This window comes from Melanotaenia boesemani, chromosome 10 (assembly GCF_017639745.1).
Source record: "Melanotaenia boesemani isolate fMelBoe1 chromosome 10, fMelBoe1.pri, whole genome shotgun sequence".
Taxonomy (NCBI): domain Eukaryota; kingdom Metazoa; phylum Chordata; class Actinopteri; order Atheriniformes; family Melanotaeniidae; genus Melanotaenia; species Melanotaenia boesemani.
Genome location: NC_055691.1, coordinates 30,478,282 through 30,498,828, shown reverse-complemented (window position 1 = coordinate 30,498,828; position 20,547 = coordinate 30,478,282). Strand labels below are relative to the sequence as shown.

The window sequence follows — 20,547 nt, the reverse complement described above, 5'->3', positions numbered from 1 at the left end:
AAAAGTTCCTCCTCCGAAGCCAATCCAGGCCGGAGAAGGGCGGGATTTTTCCAGGCGTGACGTCCTAACTTTTCCAACTGCCTTGTCACATCGACATCATGGCGTAGCGATGTGGAGGGACGTGGGTTCGTTCGTACTGGTGGGCACTGAAAAGTTAAGAAACAACACGCTGTGGAGTCTTGTGTAAATGATAGAGGAAACAAACCAAAAGAAAGTTTAATTTTTTCAACCGTAGTTGCGGTAAGAGCTTCTATGTTTTCTTTTTTCATGAACTCAGTTAAGTCAAACTGCCACTATGGCTCGCGCGCATGAATGTACAAGTTAAACATATTAAACATATGTTTTATTACTGTTTTAACAATGTCCACCGTGTCTCGGCGCTTCAGTGGGTGCTTGATATCAGTCGGCTTTCTATATGCAAGTTGTTGGCAGTGTTACAGAGAAATCTCAGACTGAACACCAGAAAAAAGTAAAAACAAATATTCTTCGTGTGTATTTCCTCTGTATTTACTTTCCCTTCGTAGTGATTATGATTTAACTTTGTTTTACAAATACGTTCAACAAAAATGTGTTTGACTGCCTCATCTCCAGATTTGTGGTTAGTGTTTTCGCACCGCCTGAAGGCACCTTTTTCTACATAAACTAAACGACTTTGAGTATGGTATTACTTAGCTTAGCTACAGATTATGTTAAATTGAGAATAGAAGTGAAGCAGACTGGATAGTTTACTGTCTGGCGTCTTTTTTTCTTTTTTTTTCTTCTTCTTCCCTGAGCTGTGAAACCTGATCAGTTGATTCATTGCCCGCAAGTCGACCTCGAAAAGTGTTTTGTCTTCTATTTCAGATGCTTCCCAAAACAACAGAATTGTCTGTAAACTAAACACCACATGCTTTAAACATGACCTCGCTATAATGTGGTAGGTTTGGAGTAATCGACTAGCACTGCCTTATAGGAGACATGTGAATGCCTTTTTGTGTTTTAACTTTGTTTCCTTTTTTATTATTAGCTCACCACAGTTTGGTGAAATTCTTAGTCTTCCCATTGTTTTTTCTTCCTGCCAAACCATGCATTAAAATGCAAATAATTTATGGAGGAATTCAGCAAATGTTTCAAAACAAACACGAGATTTTATTTTTACTTGATGGTCATGGAAATCTTCTAATCTGTGCCACATGTGCACAGGTCAGTGTTGCTTTTCACTGTTAAGAAACAGCTTGTGACTAAGATAAAAATAATGTGTGTTGCTGTCCAACTTTAAATTGATATCAGCTGCAATCTTATCCATTCAGGAAGGAAAATTTTGGAAGATTTCATCATATAAAAATCTTATTCTCACATAGCACCCCTCTTTTTTTCTTATATTACAAAAATGCTCTATCTACTTGAGGCTCATCTGGTTTTTTAATGGTATTAAATCAAATTAATGATGATGTTTTCTGGCTACATACCCAGTTTGGAAATAGCTGCAAGTGATTCTGGAGCGCTGTCCTTCAGATGTAATGTGTATATTCAGACCCATCCTCCTACTGTACAACTACATTTCATATTTCCGTAAACCTGGAGTCTTGTCTCAAGACCATTATTTAGCATATTGTATGCTAAATAATGGATCTCATATGCACTTAATTTGTTCCCCAAAGAAAATAAGTAGTGAAGTAGGGCTGGGCGATATGAACTAAATTTCGTATCTCTCTCTCTCTCTCTCTCTCTCTCTATCTATCTATCTATCTATCTATCTATCTATCTATCTATATCTATATATATATATATGGAGAGAGAGAGGTGTAAAGTAGCTGTATATTAAATTAACAAAATGAAGGAAAAACACTTTTCAATGATCATAACAAAAATCCAGTTGTACAAAAATGCAAAGAGATAAGAAACTTTTCATTTAAAATGAGCTATCACGATATAAATGATATTCCCTCATTCTGTATTGCGTATGATAAAGTCATGATATATATTTGAAAATCGAGGTATATTGCCCAGCTCTACTGTGAAGTAGTTAATTATTTAGATGCACATCCACCATTTCCAAGGTGCAGAATAAACTGTGACAGCTCCCTGTGTGAGGTAAAACAGGGTGAGGTATTCAAGTCAGAGCTGAATCTTTTTATTTTTATGGATGAAAATGTTGCACAAAGGTGAAAAATGAGCCAAAGTCTACATGAGTCAAAGCATAGAAATTGTCATGTGGAAAGACATTGCTCTGTTCTCTCATGTTGTCCATGGAAATCACTGTTAACAGGATAATAAATAGGAAAAGCTGTATAATTTATTCACAGTTTGTAAATTCTTCTCTGTCCAAGTTTTTTTAACCACCATAGCAACTCAGTCACAACACATGCTGCTGCTGTCAGCTGCATTGTGGCAGTAAACTATCTCTTCTCCCAGACAAGGGACCCCGAGGCTTCTGTTTTGTTTTCTATTTCCTGTGCATGTGCAAACGCTTTTTTCATACCAGGAATGCTTGAGCTCTCCGTAGATTGTCCTGTGAGGATGGGTTATAATGGTTCTCTCTGCCTGAAGGGACCAGTGCTGAAGGATTTGAAAGCAATTATTGTGGTCCAGTGTAACCACCCCTCCCCATTGTGTTCATTATCCTCTGGATGTCTCCATGAATTATATGGCTGTTTAACCAAAGGGCAGGACGGCTTTTTGGACACTTTTTTTTTGTCCTTTTGGCTTAGTTTTGAGGGTCTTTGAAAAGAACATGAAGGCAGGTGGTGTTATAAGCTCCATGCGCACTGTAACATTGCATGCCTCTGAGTCAAAATACCCTGCTATGATGAACAATAGCCCCCTCTGTGTGCCTCATGCCTGGTGTAAGTACTGCTTTTATAGAAAGGCAGACAGTGAGACATTGTTTTTGAGAATAGTGCTTGGCTGTTAAGATTTGAGATGTCTCTTGTGATAGCAGACTTGCATGGACAGAAAATACACATTGACAGCAAATTCAGGTACAAATTTGTTCCTCCTTAATTTGCTCCAAAGAAGATAGACAAAACTGATTCTAATCTGTTGTAAAACATAGATAATAAATCATTTTCACCCCTCAGCAAGAATTAAAAAGGTGTGTTCATGGGTTATTTGAAATTATAATTTTTCATGTGTTGCCTAACAAGATCAGCAAATGATGTGTTAAATTATCGTTGTTGTAGACGTGGAAGACATTATTATGGTGCTCGATATGTTAAGACTGCACAGGCAAAGTACCTTATCTGCATAAAGGTAGCTCTCTCTTGTGTTTACATATGACTTAACACAAGCTTCCCTGGACTTGAGGACAGAGTGCACTTCTCTGTAATTTGGTATTCTTTGTGTTTAGCTTTGGGTTCATCCTGACTCCAGGAAGAAGCCATGGAAATGTTCACACAAGTACTTTTACATGTGTTAAGCAGTGACTGACTTCTGAACAGCAGGATTGAAAGCAGCATGTCCGGACCTGACCTGGTGTGTTTGAAGTATATTTGCTCAAAGCAATGTGTTAACTTTACCCATATTTGCTCTTCGGCTGTGTGAGCAGAAGAAAGGAAAAAAAAGACTGACTTAGTTTTGTGAGGGGATACCCTCCAGGTCTTCAATCCAGTTTGACTCATCATAATACAAACTACGTGTTAGCTCAGCTGCTGTGGAAAGCTTTTTTTTTTTTTTTTTGTCTTATGATGTTTGTTGCAGGAATCTAATAAGTGATTGTTGTTTGTCTTTCTTTTTTTCCAAAATGAAGCTCTTCCCTTAATCTGTTGTAGTAGTTGAGAGTTATGTCTTAATGGCAGCTCATTGGCTCTGAGTTATATGCCTTTCTCTTTGTTGTTAAAGTAATTTCATACATTATTTATTTATCTATATTCAGGGTAAAAATATTATTCTTCCATCCATGTCTTAATTTAGTTTTCAGCAGTTTGCTGCCTCATATTCTGCGGAGTTTAATGAATCCAATTATTTATCTTCCAGTAACAGGGCCTCTGCATTTTGATTGGCATCTGACATTGATGTCCTGATAGCCAAACACTGCTGCATTGCTCTGGGCTCATTTTGGTTTTAAGACAAAAAGGGAAGACGTTTAGCCCAATAAGGTGATTTGTGAGTTTTCTTCTCTCAATTTGTTGCCATCCAACATATCTCAGTTTTAAGGGTAGACCGTTTGTTTTAAGTCATGTCCGTGTCTCAAGCCGAATGCGAGATAAGCAGCTACTGTAGGTAACCCGAGAGCATTTCCACCCACATTTACTTTTAGGAACCACTCAGCAGTTAACTGTGGCATGCTGGTTCCTCTCATCTCCTTTCACCCTGCTGTGTGTTGTGACGAATCTTCTGTTTCAATGCATGCTTATTTTACACATAATGGAAAATGTGACCACAGAAATGCTGAAATAACAGTACAGTCTGTGGGTGGTTTCCATAAAGTTTTAAAATGGGTCTGCATCCTAAGCTGGGCACTCCCAGGAACTGAGGCAGCTGATTGAAGGAAGAGGTGTATGTTTATTTCTAGATGGACACCTCTGCATGCATGCTAAAGTGTGCATGAATATACAGCAGTCATTTGATTGAGCATTCAAAGATAAAGAGACTGCTGTGTTGTTTGGGCAGATGTCCAAAGCTGTGACACTAAAATGTATCTTCACTCCACTCCAAACAAAGTATCCAGTGTCCTACTGGCAGAACATTCTGTGTACCAATATTTTAAGTAAATGACCTGATTTATATTCAGAAATGCCTTTTTCATTAGTCTTTGACTAAATTTACACACACCCTCTCCAGCATCAAGCTTATGAGAGAACCACAAGTCAGAGCATGCCTTAGTATTTTCACCAGTTAGTCTTAAGCTGCATAACTTTTTAGGTTATCGTTTATCTGATGGAGTCAAACATGATCCATTTGTTTTAGTAACCAAACCCTTCTGAATTGAGAATAGTTTAACTCCTGGGTGGAAACATTTTTGTGAAGTTGCCCTCAATGGCAAGGTTACTGTTCTGTTTTGTTGAGACAGCTGAACAACACTGTAATTCACTTCTCAAGCTCACCGAACGGCAGGAACATGTTTATCCAAAGCTAAACCAACTTTATCAGGTCATTACAGCGATGTTTAAGAAATTCCTAATATCACATGCCTAATTTCTTTTTTTTTTTGCTAGTAATTTGTGAAGAATATGGAGGCATTTAATAACTTTTTTTGTCAATTATGGAGATAACAAATCTATCTGCCTAATAGAGACTCTTTAAATGCTTCAAACACTGTGAGCTAATGGCGTCTTTGCTGTTAAAGGTTTGTCAGTGACTGAAGATGATGTCTGATGCCAGCGACATGTTGGCTGCTGCCCTGGAGCAGATGGATGGGATAATAGCAGGTAAAGCATTAGAGATGTCAAGTGAGTAAATCTTGTCAGTAATGGTGCAGTTAGTCTTCCTCATTTGTGTTTAAGTTTAAAGCAAATACTTGTCTGATTTATCTCTTACATGTCGAGTTAACATTGATAAGATTTTCTTTGATGTCATTGTATGTTTGGATCTCTGTGTTTATGTTATACTCTATGCTTACTTAGGCTATTTTGTCATTTGAACAAATATTGTCTTTGTATGAATACCTAATTTATTGTGTCTAAATAGACAGTTTAACATGATTAATTTTGTTTGATAAAGAATTGAAAGTAAAACCACTGGTTTTAATCTGTGTATCCATCAGACATTGTTTAGAGTTATTTGCATAAATCCAGCCTATGATGGTGGGCTGAAATTGCATAAATAGAAATTGGTCTTATTATTAATTCAGGATGAACTGTTATGTGTGTGCTTTAATCATTGTGTGAAAAAGCTTCAATGAACCATCTCAGCACTTTGAGTTAGTGCCTTTTTCCTTTTTTTACTTCTTTGCCTCAGGCTCCAAGTCCTTGGACTACTCCAATGGTTTGTTTGACTGTCAGTCACCTACCTCCCCATTCATGGGTAGTTTGAGGGCACTCCATCTTTTGGAAGACCTGAGGAGTGTACTAGAGCTGATGGACACAGAGGAACGAGAAAGTCTGCGTTGCCAGATTCCCGACTCCACAGCTGACGGTCTGGTTGAGTGGCTCCAGGGTCATCTGGTGAGAGCCTGGTTTTTAGAAAAGAAACATTACTCTTAGATTGCTAATGTACCTGCCCTGCTTGCTTTAATTACGTAGATGTACTAAATAAACAGACCCAGGTACTGGAGGTTTGCACACACAATATTGTAATATTGTAAGATATATATATATATATATATATATATATATATATATCTTTTTTACTCTTTCCTCAGAATAGTGCAGCCTCAGGATAGATCCTATTCACTTGTAATGTCACAAAACTGGTTTATCTAGTTGCTTACACAAAAGATAGAAAATGCAAAGCTGTATGAAAGCAGGCTGGTGAAAGCTGTGTAATAATGGAGGTTTGTGATGGACAAGGTTTGTTTGATTCTGATTCATGTTTTGTATTAAAACTATGAATCCAAAACCACACAAGCAAACAATTCTGTGAGCCAGCATACAACAGACTTTGTTTGCTAAGAAAAAACATAATTGTCCTGCTCAGCTGAGTTCTCTGGGAATGCTGGATGAGTTGCTGGTGTTGTCAAGCGCCAGAGTGCCTCAAGAAACACGCTGGGGAATCAGAGTTGTGTTTGGGAGAGTGATGGGCTGCAGGCCAGACAGAGTTTCTGTGTAATGCTGTAACTTGTTCTCTGTATGGAAGTCTGAATCATATCCTTCTCAGCCATGTAAGGTCTTGTTTTTGCTGGCTAAAGCAATGCAGTATTAAACATTAGATTATTTTAGACTGTTTAAACCTTACGGTCTTTAAAAATCAGCACAATCAAATAACCTGTCTGTACTATTCTGCACTTTTGAAAGGTCTGACACATTTCCTTTCATGGCTTTGTGTCTAACTAATGTTTTCCTGTCACCTTACAGTCCAATGGTCACATTTCTTTGGCTGGAGGCGACCATTACCAGGAAAGACTTTCCCGACTAGAGAGTGATAAAGAGTCTCTGGTGCTTCAGGTGCCCATCCAACAGCACTTTGATAACTATTCTGGCACCTGCCATAAATACTCAAATCTCATGTTTGTATGTGCTACACACACAGAGAAAAGTCCTCTTTTAAAAGGAATAACAGTGTTTCTCTGCAGGTGAGTGTGCTGACCGACCAGGTGGAGGCGCAGGGTGAAAAAATCCGGGATTTGGACTTGTGTTTGGATGAGCACAGGGAGAAACTCAATGCCACTGAGGAGATGCTTCAACAGGTATGTGTGCGTTTTTCATTTATAATCAGGCTAATCAATCTTGTAGCATACAAGAATCAAACAGTAGTAAAGTCTGTGTGTATAAAAAGTATGTGTGAGGAGGTTGTACCGACTTTTATCTAAAAGACCAGAACTCTTATGCATTTGTCAGTTTTTGAGATTGTTATTTTCTGTATTTATGTAGTCACAACCACAATATGCCTGCAGCTGAAGGGAGGGATAACAAAATGAATGATGCTTTATAATCCACTAAGAGAAATTATGATGTTCTTTTAGACAGTTTTTATTCTCTGCAGTCTTTATAACAGAAATCTGCTTAAAGAAAGACCAAAAACTGATGCAATGCTTCTCTAAAATTCAAACCTCCAGGTGTGTTGACTTGGACAATTAGGTGTTTTTGTGGCATGTATAAGAACTGAGTCGCTCCACCAGCTTTCAATGCATTAAATGTTTAAGTAAAGGGTTTGATACAGAGTTTCTGCCTTTCTGCTGTCTTACTACAAACACATTGATTGTTTATCTGATTCTTATGTGATTGTCTTTATGATTTTCAGCATATTTTTGTATGAACTAAACACTTCTGTTGCTTTGCATGATGATCCTGTTGACAAGTGAGCTGCATGATGCATTAATTTGAGCCCAAGTTTCCTCATTAAGTTAGATTTTAATTTATATTTAATTTATTTTTCATCCTCTTTTGTAATTTTAGGAGCTTCTTTGCAGAACTGCTCTGGAAACTCAGAAGCTTGAACTCATGTCTGAAGTGTCAAACCTCAAACTGAAGCTTGGTTCTATGGAGAAGGAGAGACTGGACTTTGATGACCGATTTAGGGATAGCGAGGTATGGGAGCTGCTTCTCAGGACTGAAATCCTCTGTACTGACTTATTTCCTTTCTGTCTTCTTCAACAGATGTTTATACGCATACACATCTTAAACATTCATTTATCTTGTTAAGCTATTTGTGTGAAATGCAGTTTTATTCTCATTTTCAGTTTCAAATCAGTTGCATGTTTAGCTTCAAGAAAAGTCCTTAAAAAAATACCAGCACCTTAAGAGAATATCAACCTTTTTGCTCAGCCAGTCATGGGAGTTTTTTCCTGAAGTCTTTGTTAGGATTATAAATGAATTATCATAGTGCAGACAGGTTTATGCAGCTTTTTAACCTTATTTGGATTTGCTGCCTTGTGGTTAAAGGCTTAAGATGTTGTTTATGAGAGATGGGGAGATATCTGCTCCCAGATGAACCATGCAGAGTGCTTGGAAAGCTTTCAAACATGTCATGTTATTGTTGTAGCACTGCGGTTGTCTCTTCCACCCCACTGGAACAAAAAGCTGCTGTCCATGTTCCACCTCACTGCACATAAATCACAGCTTCCTCTCATTTTATCTCTGCTGCTGCTGTAGGGCACTTGCTCTCCATGGAATTCCCCTAAACATATCTGCTTTTATTGTTTGTCTACACTGCATTTTACTGGTTCTGAATATTAAATCTTGCTGATTTGTAAGATATGAGAGGTCAGACATTCAGTTTTAAACTCAAAATAACACCAGTTTGCAGTATTTTTTGTTTCTCCTGATGTGCTTTCTCCTCTGCAGGATTTGATTCTTGAAATCAATGAGCTGCGGTACAGATTGACTGACCTGGAGAATGAAAAATTACAGTACGAAAAGAAACTTAAAACCACAAAGGTGAGTTGTTCCAGTATTGTAATGCTTTTCAAATTTAACATATTTAGATATTTATTTTTCGTGACTTAAGTGTAAAAATAAAGGAAAAAAACTTTCTAAAATAAAATCTATATAAACCTTTTTCTAATGAGGTGAAAATTCATGCCTCACAGCTCCACCAGATATCTGTAAAGCTGTTTTCACACTTGAACACAGAGGCAGGAGATTTTCAGCAGAATTTGGATTTTTTCTGGACTGTCTCTATTGCTGCTGTTCACACATGTGCTTCATGAGGGGAAACTTTCAGCTGGAAATGTGAAGAAGTGTAGCACACTAAGCTTGTTGAAATTGGCAGATGAAGTTCGTCGTTGTGCTCATAACCGCTGAATAGATTCATTATCACGAGGAATGAATGGAAAGAAGCATACAGGCTTGCAGAAAGGAGAATGAAGCAGCAGATCATGGATTTGCTCACTCCCACACCAGCAGTAAATGCTCCTGAAGAGCAGCTGATGCATTCGCACATTGTCTCACCCTCTGATCTTTGGCTGGGTGGGAAATCTGCAGGTCTGTTCAGCCCTTTCCAAACATCCCATGACTCTGATCCATGTGTGAAAGCAGCTAATGCTGCAAATGTTAGCCAAACCAACTTTATTTATAAAGCACTTTTAGTACTAACCAGGTAAAAAAAAACATGTCTTTGTCTTTTAACAACTAAAAGTAAGACATATATTGTAATTTATTGTGATTCGGTAATTCTAGTTGTTGTATCAAAGCTCTAAATGAAGTTACTATTGATTCTTATGACTGCAGTTTATGTCTAACCTTGATTATGAAACGCAACCGTGCTAACGATTTAGTGTCATGTGTCATGAGACTTAAAGCAGAATTTCTTTCTTCTGTCTTCTACCTATAAAGTTTAAAACTGCCTAATTTTAATGTACTCAATACTTAAAATATATGAGCTTGAATCTCGGATATTCCACTCTCTCAATCTTTATTGTCTTCACATCTGCCTCCATCTTTATTTTTCCTCCTGGTTTGTCTCTCTGCTGCTAGTCGCTAATGGCTAAGCTTTCTAGCCTGAAAATCAAAATGGGCCAGATGCAGTATGAGAAACAGAGGAAAGAGCACAGTCTCCAGGCCTTGAAGGTTGGCTTTTCTCAGGATGATGGTTGTGCTTGCCGTATGATTATGGTTTTTGACCTCTCCCTTTTTGGTTACTTTATTTGTTGTTGTTTTTTTTTTTTTCAAGGAAAAGGAAATAAATCAGATTAGCTACAGCCTTCCTTTGCTTTTTTGCATAGTGGTGTTTTTTAAGAAACAGTGAAATCTCGTAATTTATTTAAGAGTATAATACAATAAATTGTAAGAATTCAAGCGCAATTAGACATACCACTTCCTAAAGTTTGCATTTACAAAGCACTAGTTTCAGCAAACACACATATTTTAAACCACAGGTATGCTTTAATTGTAGGTTTTTTTTTTCCAACGTTGGCAGATTTTTTTTCTTTCTTTCTTTCTTTTCCCTCTTTCCACTTGTCCTGTTTTTCTGTTGCTCTTTTTACACTTGAATGTTGAATCTCTGTATTTTATTTCTGTTCTAGTCACTAAAACACCTTTCCTTATAATATTTTGAGTATTTCTTCCTGTTTCGTTTATCCAAGATGTCTGTGCATGCCACCCACCTCACTTACATTACCCTTTCAGCTGGTGTGGCTTGCGTGCCTCTTTTCCACGTCAGCATCTGTGAACTTTTTGTGTTGTGGTTTGTAGTGTTGAGTTGGGGTGGGGGAGGTGAGGTCTGTGTGGAGGAGACGCGCTCACTGCTTTCCTCTGTTGGACAGGAGGAGCTTGCCATGCTGAGGAGGCAGCTGGAGGGCAAAGATGGAGAGATGAGGAGACTACAGGATGAGGCAGGCTTTAAATCCATCACCGTGAGCAGTGTAGATCCCACAGAGAGAGGTGGGAAAGACATTCAATCACAAGGCTTCCTGAAAATGAGCATGCCTCAAGCTAAATTTGTCATTATGTAAAGTTCAAATGAATAATTTATAAAGACTAAAGTTCTGCACAGTTTTTGTGTCATAATTTTTTTGTCCTGTTTAGTCTCTCATCCAGATGAAACTCTTAGAAAGAGGCTGAAAGAAAAACGTAAGGGGGTTTTATGCTGTGTTTGTTTCTGCACTTGTTCATTGCACCCGCCCCAACCCTTGTTTGCATGAATGAGCATGAGCCGTCTGAACTCTGCTTGTCCATTATAACCCATTGAAGCGCTAGTAGCTGGCCAGAGGACCACATCCCGGTTAAAGTGTTTAACTTTGTTTTTCTGTTTTTCTTTTTGAATGAAACAAGATCCCCCATGTCTCCTGTTTGTGGTTTAAATGTCCAAACTAAAACAGCAACAACAATTATTTGCATTATGTTTCCAGCAGGAATGAGGAATGAACTGTTGTCATAACCATTCAGGCTGCTCACTCATCCTCCTGACTCATGTCCTTCAGCAGTAATCTCCTGTATCCCTCAATCCCTGCTCACACCAACAGCCAGTGTGTGTCCTGCTAACCTGTACTGTTGTCCTGTACATAGTTGTCCCACAGCATCTTTATTTTGAGAGTCTTCATTTCTGTCTGACCCCATGACTTATCGTGTATAAAATATATTAATTCTCCAGAACAATTTCACTTTTCATTTTCTACACTCTTAAAGCACAACTCTGTTCACATAGCAGTGAGCAAGCAAGAGTCTGACATTATGCGTCCCTAACACCTAAAATATGTAGTTAAAGAAAGTAAATAGAATAGGAACAAGTTGAACCCAGCAGCAAAATTATTCCTTTTGTTGAAGACATTCATCAAACATTAACTATCTTGGTGGAAGGGAAAGTAAATGATTTCTTGAATTTAATAAATGGCCAAACTTTAGGTTACTTAATGTGGTGTTATGCCTTCAGAGTCTTTTAAATGGGCACCAAGACTAGTTACAGCACTACATCATATCAAAATTAAATTTTGTCATTTTAGACTAATCTAAAATCTAATTTTATACCACCTGATATAATTTATAATCCATTGTAGCTTTATGCATATTGCATGCACAGTTAGTGATAGTTGTTTCTATCCACATTTTTTTAATAGAGATGGTTGTTATTGGCAAATGGAGAAAGTTATTTATAATTAGTAGGTATAATTATACCTAATAATTACATTTAATGAATATAAAGTAAAGTAACTAATCTGTATCTTATTATTGAGGTTCGTGAACTCTTGACTTATTCAATGTCCTGTGGAAGGAGAAATGCACAATGATTCATGTTAAATGTTAAAATGGCCTTTATTTTACAACCTATTTACACAAATATTACTTAAAACTGCAAGTGATTCACTCTTTTTTTGACTGACTGCATATAATCTGACCACCTTTAGCTGTGTCTCAGCCTAAAGGTGCCTTGAAGTGTGTTCTGAAAAGTGAAAATGTTCAAACACAAAGATGAAATGCTTCCTCACAGAAGAGGTATAGTTTGTCAGTCTTCATGTCACCTGAGTGGCTGTGATGTTCCAGCCTGTATGGACTGAGTGTGTTTAATCTACAGCTGTTTTCAGACATTTTATTCATCCCCAACGCAGCAGTTCATCATCTGAAATCTTTTTTTCTTTCTTTGTCCTCACTAGATGTGGAAGTGCAAAGAATGAAAAAGGCTGTTGAGTCCTTGATGGCAGCAAATGAAGAAAAGGTATTTTTAACAAGTTTAATTTTCTTTGTGTGTGCCAATAAATGTAACCGCATCCCTGTCAGGTTTTTTAAAATTTTCATTTTCTTTGCAGGATCGCAAGATTGAGGAGCTGAAGCAGTCGCTTCTGCGGTACAAGAAAGTCCAAGACATGGTGATGTCGGTACAAGGGAAAAAAGGTTAGAATTTGTTTTTGCAGAAGGGATAATATTTATTTTATTCAACAGATAAAAAATTTACTGATAAGTCGATGTTGAAAGTATCTTATAAACCCACGAATTTGTGTGGTCTATGGTTGGCAGCTTTTTTTCACCGGGTGTTTTGGTTTGTATGATTTCCGGTCTTAAATTTACAACTTCTCAATCTGTTTATTGGTAATATTACGGTTTCTTTTTCATTCTGTATGAGGAAAAAGTTGGGTTGATCTTTCCCTTTAAAACTATATTTGTCTTCTCTGATAATTCCTGCATTTTCCCTTGTCATACTGTATAGTCCTTACAGTGACCAGCACTGTATTCATTGCTCCCTTCAGAGAAAACTAAAGAGGACGAGCAAGTTGAGAGTTCTGGTAATGGATCCAGTGCAGTCTTCTCTATCAACACCATGAATGTGGAATATGAACAACAAGAAGTTGCAGGTGCTGAACAACTGAGAAGGAAGAGCCCAGATGAGGTTTGTACAGTAAAATATCACGTGGTGTCGTTAGGTTGCTCAAAAAGTAAGAAGGATATGTTAAAATATTATAGCTAACTAGTAGTTTAAATTGAATCTTCTTTTGTCGTTTCCCCTTTTTCCCCTTGTGCAACATCAAATTTAATCAAACTCAAACCTCTCAGTAAAGAACTCGCACTTGCAAAGACCTCAAATTAATTTGACACTTTTGAAAAGAGTGTTAAAGGGCTTGACATCCAATTAACTGAATAAGTTAGTCTGTCAGTTCTCCCAGTGTATTTGCAGATTTAGGCTCTTCGTGTGGCCTTAAAAGAAATTGGGTCAATTTTTAAGGCAGTGTGCACTTATGTCTGGAAATCTTAATTTGTCTTATGATATATCCTTAGATGGAGAGGTTTAATGGACATGGAGAAGAGCCTTCACCTACTCCCAGTGCTTCCGTTCCAGAGCAAATAATGGAGTCCACACCTACAGATCTAGAAAGGTGAAAGATAGCATCTTACATTTGTTGCTCTACTTCAAATCAGAGCTAATGGTTTGTTTTTTGAAACTTTGTGAAGTGTTTTATTCTGATAACAATTTAGAAAAATTAGTAAAAGCAAATATCTGATGTGCAGCTAATATGTATAAATTTAAACAGGTTTTTGTCCAGCTGGTGACTATGGGCGACACACACACACACTGATACATGTGTTGTTGACTTCAACAAGTCATTGTCTCATTTCTTAAGTAGCATCCTGTCACACTCTAAATGTGCTCTGGACACAGCAGCGTCTGTTCATCAATATAAGGCGTTGTTTGGCAGGAGAAGTCTCATTTCCTATCACTTTGGTGTACAAGTACTCACCACTGTTCTCACCACTTGGGCAGAATTGGACAGTGATTTTACACAATAATTAAAAAAAAACAGCTTTTCATGATTCTTTTAGTTTTTAATAAATGATAAACAAGATCAGAGTATAAGATCTTAAAAACAACTTCATGAAATGGAACAAAATGAATTTATACTTGCACACCTGTTAGGTGTACATCTCTCAGCTGTGTTGCAAGTGAAGCATGCACTGTTATGTTTGTCATTTTAGCATCCAGGACACCGACAGAACTGAGGGTCAGGAACATTTGGATGGAAACAATGATGAAAAGGTAAGGGGGGAGGGGTCTTTTTACTGATACTATCTACCTCCAGAACAGTTTTTGTACATATCAGTTCTCTAAATAAGTAATGCTGCTTGCTCTTTTCTCAGATCAGAGATGAAGAAAGCAGCAAGATGAGCGAAAAGCCTCCTAAAGGTTCCTCTGCCACCTTGCCTGCCACCACAGAAGACGACAGCTTTGGCACAAGAAAGGCTCGCTCATCTTTTGGTAAAGGCTTCTTCAAGATCCGTGGAGGCAAGAAAACAACCAATAGTCCCAACCTCGGTAAGAGCAAACCCCAAGATTTTACATCGTGTAAATCATGATGTCATGTGCGACATTAAGCAAGTCATAGAGCTGACATCTTGTTTACTACATCATGAGATTTCCATGAAGGATTTCTTCCACCACGGGCGAGTTTTCTTTTCAAAAGCCACACCCATGGATTGTACGATATAGACCAAGACCGTAATTTGCAGCCTACACAAACTGTGGTTTCTGTTTAATTATGGAAGTCTGTTTCCATGGCACTGTATGCCTTTCGTCCTGTCTACACCCTTTTTATGTTTATGTCTCTGTTACACCTCTTCAATCCCATTATTATTTCAATCACGATTTCTGTCCTCTTTTTGTCTTTTGGACCCTGTCGTGTGTTGTGTGCTCTTTGTAACACATGAAGACCGCAGCAGGAGTGCAAGTGCCCCTATGCTAGGTACAGTATAGACACCATGTTACCGTAAGGTTGTAGTAGTTCTCCAAAGAAAGCAAAGGAAACTACTGACAATATCCTATGTCCTTGTACATCTACTTTTTTTCCCAATCTCCTTCTTTAAGCCGACTTTTTCTGTAGTATGCAGTAAAGTTTTAGTATGCGAGTGCTTTAACATCTACAACTTTATCACTGTCCTTTGTTGCAGAAATGTCTGCTCAACATACAATCCATGTATACTGTGTATGTTGTCACCTGCGTGTCTGCATGTATTAGTGCACTTTTTTTTGTCTAAGCCTGACAAATCCCCATTAAAAAGTCTAAAGAAAACCATTTTTAAATAAAACCTAATAATTTATACCTTTTTACCCCCCTCCCTCCCTCCCCAAGTCAGAAATCAGTGTGTGATGCATGCGTGCTAGAGAGCTTGTTGCTTTGAGTCTGCTGCCATGACCGCTCAGTCTGCCAGTGCCTTGGAGTCATTGTGAGTCTATCACAGAGTTTTCCAGAGAGCTTCGCAGCCCCCTGTGCCTCCACCAATTAGCTCACATCTCTCACACTGATGCTTATGATGATGCTGTGTGGGCATTTTCGTTTGTGCAGCTGAAACAGAGGGACAGGGCACTGATCATCTGGATCTTGCTGGACTGCCGCAGAGGTCATCTAACAGTGACAGCACACACACACTTCCTACGACACCAGAGAACAGGAAGAAATCTAAAGGAATAAAAAAACTATTTGGGAAGTGAGTAAAAATTTAATTAGTCCTCAACTCTTGATTTTGAAGAAATCAGTAATTTCTGTGAGGATGCTTCAGTATTTCAACCTGTTTGTCGTGTTTTTTTGTTCAGGCTTAAGAGGAGCCAATCAACCACGTTTAACCTGGATGACAACCTGCCAGAGGGTGAGTTCAAGCGGGGTGGAGTGCGTGCCACTGCAGGACCAAGACTGGGCTGGTCCCGTGACCTCCAGCGAGTCAACAAGTGAGTGTGTGTGCTTGGTGTGGATAATGAATGTCAGAATGGGACATCCTTGTTTTTCTTTTTAATCTCTTCTTTAAAAAAAATGTCTTTATTGAATTAACAAAAGACACAAGAACTGCATGTAGTGTACGTCAAAACTGATTTTATATCTGCTCATTACTGTTTTTCTGTCACTGTTGTCATACAGACATCTGATAAGTTCAGCTCTTCCCTCTTATTTTCTTAGTGATGTGGATGCTCCCTTTGCACGCTGGTCCAAGGATCAGGTTTGTGACTGGCTGCAGGAACAGGGTCTTGGTCTTTATGTGAACATGGCTCGTGTCTGGGTTTCCTCTGGACAGACTCTACTACAGGCTTCACAACAAGACCTCGAGAGGGTGAGACCAAGCAGAACAATTTAATAAGTTGACACAATAGTATTTTGTGCCATTCTTGCTTTGTAGTATCTGGCAGCTGTTTTGGTGTAATCTTTGCTTGTCTTCTTTAAATGTTCAGGAGCTGGGTATCAAACACCCGCTGCACAGGAAGAAGCTGCAACTGGCTCTGCAGGCCCTCGGGTCAGAGGAGGAGGATAATAAGGGAAAGCTGGACTACAACTGGGTGACAAGTGAGTAGCAGCTACCTAAACATGAGGCAAGTTATAAATGCTCTGCTCTTCAAATGGCCTCTGCTTTATTTATTGTTTTTTTTACTCACAGCCTGCTTTAACTCTGTTTAGATTTAAGTTGATCTTGGTCTGACTATATTTTTTTTTTGTTTAAGGATGGCTGGATGATATCGGCCTGCCTCAGTATAAGACCCAGTTTGATGAGGGCAGAGTGGATGGGCGCATGCTGCACTACATGACCGTGGTAAGTGTTTGAATCAGACAGCTGTGTCTTTACATACCCTCTAGATTACGTAGGTCTGATGGCTCTAAGGTCATCTCACTTTGGGATTGTTGCATTTAGTCTCATGAGTCCCTTTGAAAATGGCCCGCTCTGTGACTAGTAATTTAAGCCTCACACCTTGGCACAGCATTGTTTCTTCTAGTAGTCATCTGTTGATGTTTTGATTGCTTTGTCCCGCAGGATGACCTGCTTTCTCTGAAAGTGGGTAGTGTCCTGCATCACCTCAGTATCAAGAGAGCCATTCAAGTTCTGCGACTCAACAATTATGAGCCCAACTGTTTGCGTCGCAGGCCATCAGACGAGGTACATTCATTTTAATGTTGGGCAATGAAATAATTTGTTTTTTCTGTTTTTTTTTTTAAAGGGCACACTTATTTCAAAGTTTAAACAATTTGGGTCTGCTGTCAGCTTTACAAGGTTCAAGAGTTAGCCTAATTTAATTACAAGTCAAAAATTAACCTAGAAGTTAGCCTTCACATAAATGGCTTTTACTTGAGTAAAATCGTTGATACAAGCCTAATGATGGCGCTGTGGTTGGGCAAAACACACAGCAGTGGATTGAAGCAGATGAAAATATTGCTTTTCTACGAGTTTTAAATTACCGATTGAACTTCTTGCATTAACCTTTCATCTTTAATTACACAGTAAAGAACGCTACTAGTGTCAGTGCATAAATGTTCAGCCTCTTTGTCTGTTTGTCAGAAAGGAGGCTGCAGGTTGTGTGGACATGTATACACCTGTCATTTTATAAACAGGAGTTTGAATGTAGTATGTTTATGTAGCTCATGTTAATACTATTTTGTTTAGAATGGGGTCAGTATTTGGATTATTACTGTGCACGTAAACCTGGTGACAAACAGCTCTTAGCTGTGTCTCAACAGCCTTTCAGTTTCAAATTGGTGATTTATTTATCCTGTCTGTACATCGTAGAACAATATTTCACCTGCAGAGATTTCCCAGTGGACCAACCACAGGGTGATGGAGTGGCTTCGCTCCGTGGACCTTGCTGAATATGCTCCCAACCTAAGAGGCAGCGGGGTCCATGGTGGACTGATGGTAAGAAAGTAAGATTTTTCATTTTCCCTCTAAAACAAATGGATCAAGTCCTTAACACATCTGCTTCCTGTTCAGGTTCTGGAGCCACGGTTCAATGTGGAGACCATGGCTCTGCTACTGAATATCCCCCCCAACAAGACTCTGCTAAGGCGCCACCTTGCCACACATTTCAGTCTGCTCATTGGCTCAGAGGCCCAGCAGCTCAAGCAAGAGTGTCTTGAGAATCCAGACTACACTTTGCTTACTGCCACCACCAAAGTCAAGGTAGGGCCTTACCTCCTGAGGGCAGACTGTTTTCCTGGAAATGTCCTTTCCTGTGTGAGAATTTATACATTTTTTGTCTTTTCTTCCTCCTTCATACCAGCCAAAGAAACTGTCGTTTGGTAATTTTGGCAGTCTGAGAAAGAAAAAGCAGGATGAGAACGAGGAGTATGTGTGTCCGATGGACGTGGAGATGCCAAAGGGACGAAGCTTCCAGAAAGGCTTTGAGCTGCAAATCTATGAGGACGACCTGGACCGGCTAGAACAGGCGAGCTCTTCCCACAATGAATCTTTTCACTGATCATTTTTTCTAATTCCACTTACCGTGCACAGTATTTGAAAGCTTCTTTTATCACAACACTTCATGTGCATGTTGCTTTCAGATACTTTTCTAAATCTGGTCACAGTGTGTTTTTGTTGTGAGACTTATTTCATCAACTTGAGTGTTTCTCTCCAGATGGAGGACTCGGAGGGAACAGTGAGACAGATCGGAGCTTTCTCTGAGGGAATTCAGAATCTCACAGTAAGAATGAAAATTTACCAGCACACGAAGCATAAGATGCTCAGTTGTTTCAGAAGCTTTTGAACAGGTTAACGTTTTCCTCTGTTGTGCCTCTTACCAGAGCATGCTGAAAGATGATGAATTCTTTAAAGAGATTTCAAACTCGCCGAACCCCAGTGTGACAGATGAGGACTCCAATGCATGAGGCTGTCAGCATCAGACCTGGTCCTGCTGTGAATGAAACTCTGTGCCAACCCTCTCCACTTGCACACAGATTACTCTCAGCAAACATCAATAAAGTTCCCATTTTTCCTTTTAGTGTTACATTCAAAGAAGAGCCAGCAGTATTACAGCATCTGTCTTTTTCTCAGTTTTAAACCATGGTGTTGTAAAAGCCTTCACAAGCCTCCGTTGCTATCATCTGGTGTTAGAGGTAACATTTAGGAGAACGCCACTGTTTGCCTGCCAGCTGGTTTCTGGAAATATTTAGTACTCGATTACTTATGGACACTGTTCTGGCTCTCATAGAACAGAAGTGTCAACCAGCAGGAAAATGACACCAAGAAAATGCCAATATAGATTTAATATATACACATTTTGACTGTGGAGGTTTTGGAAAAAGATTGACTTCATAGAAGTAGAAAACTTCATAGAAGTAATGAGAGTATAGCCCTATTTTCTCTCTCTTTTTTTAAATTAGTGTAAAGTAATAACTTTGCAACAGCTGCTATGTTTTTTCTACACAACTGAACCTTGCTAATTAAATGATATTGATCTTGTATTTTATTATTTTCTAAAGACTTTGACTTGTACCCATGCATTTGCACATATACACACACTACAAAACCTAACGAATTTCATTGTATTGACATTTAAAAGTCATTCAGAAGAGTTTATTTCTTTTGTTTTTATCATAAAAGGATTTTGGAAACCTGTTGTCCGATGTTTTTATTTTAGCATTATGATGAGATAAAATAATGATGCAACTCAACTCTCAACCATATCTCTAAATATAATTTTTTAAAACTTGTATAGTGAATTTAAGTACAATAAATGGGATCAAAACAGATTTTATTGAACTTTACAAATAAACTGCCAGATGCTGGAAGCCGTGTTACTACACAAATCATGGCTCCAACTGTAAAGAAGTAATAAGTCGACCACAATTTATATCGTAACTCGGATGTGAAAGCTGGAAATGTGTGAACATGTACTAATGTGCTTTTTGTAACAAGATGAAAATATGTTGAAGGAGCCTTTAATAGGTCTAACTTGGCATGTTTTTGAATCCTAATGATCTTAATATCATTGCAAGTCAGCCTTTCAGTCACCAAACTGTAAAAGGAAACAAAAGAATTCCTTCCACAGTCCTTTATCTTGAGGAAATGCCTTCTGTATGTGTGTGTTGTCACAGTTTATGTAGCTGCACAAAACTAGAATACATATTTTTGATTGATGTAACATTAACTGCAAGAAAAATCCTGAATTAAAAAAAGCCAAACAGGCTTTTTCTCATGTGTCAAAGGTATTTAAATTAATCTGATCACTTATCACGTTAGAATTAAGATATAAATTTAATTACTTTCCACGTTTACTGTATCTTTTCTCTTAACAATAAACCCTTTTATCTCACCTCATCTTCATTTCCATCTTCATCTTATTTAGTCTCTTATGTCT

General features: G+C 38.4%; 1 protein-coding gene across 6 annotated transcripts; it reads left to right on the top strand.

The window, feature by feature from the left end:
* Positions 1–65: 65 nt before the first annotated feature.
* ppfibp1b (PPFIA binding protein 1b) lies at positions 66–20,158 on the top strand. 6 transcript variants are annotated; one of them, XM_041997910.1, is made up of 27 exons: positions 66–240; positions 5,267–5,369; positions 5,878–6,083; positions 6,933–7,022; positions 7,151–7,264; positions 7,974–8,105; positions 8,862–8,954; positions 10,781–10,898; positions 11,043–11,087; positions 12,605–12,666; positions 12,758–12,842; positions 13,196–13,335; positions 13,722–13,819; positions 14,418–14,478; positions 14,580–14,754; positions 15,149–15,181; positions 15,782–15,923; positions 16,030–16,161; positions 16,388–16,538; positions 16,657–16,768; positions 16,924–17,012; positions 17,232–17,354; positions 17,982–18,107; positions 18,183–18,371; positions 18,472–18,636; positions 18,826–18,891; positions 18,992–20,158. In XM_041997910.1, exons 2-27 carry the CDS (start codon positions 5,285–5,287, stop codon positions 19,073–19,075), a joined length of 2,916 nt encoding a protein of 971 aa, XP_041853844.1. In that variant the 5' UTR covers positions 66–240; positions 5,267–5,284; the 3' UTR covers positions 19,076–20,158. The 6 variants fall into 6 exon arrangements, with proteins under 6 accessions (XP_041853844.1, XP_041853846.1, XP_041853847.1 ...); XM_041997912.1 differs by having other exon boundaries at positions 67–240; positions 5,267–5,348; XM_041997913.1 differs by lacking the exon at positions 15,149–15,181 and having other exon boundaries at positions 67–240.
* Positions 20,159–20,547: the final 389 nt, after the last annotated feature.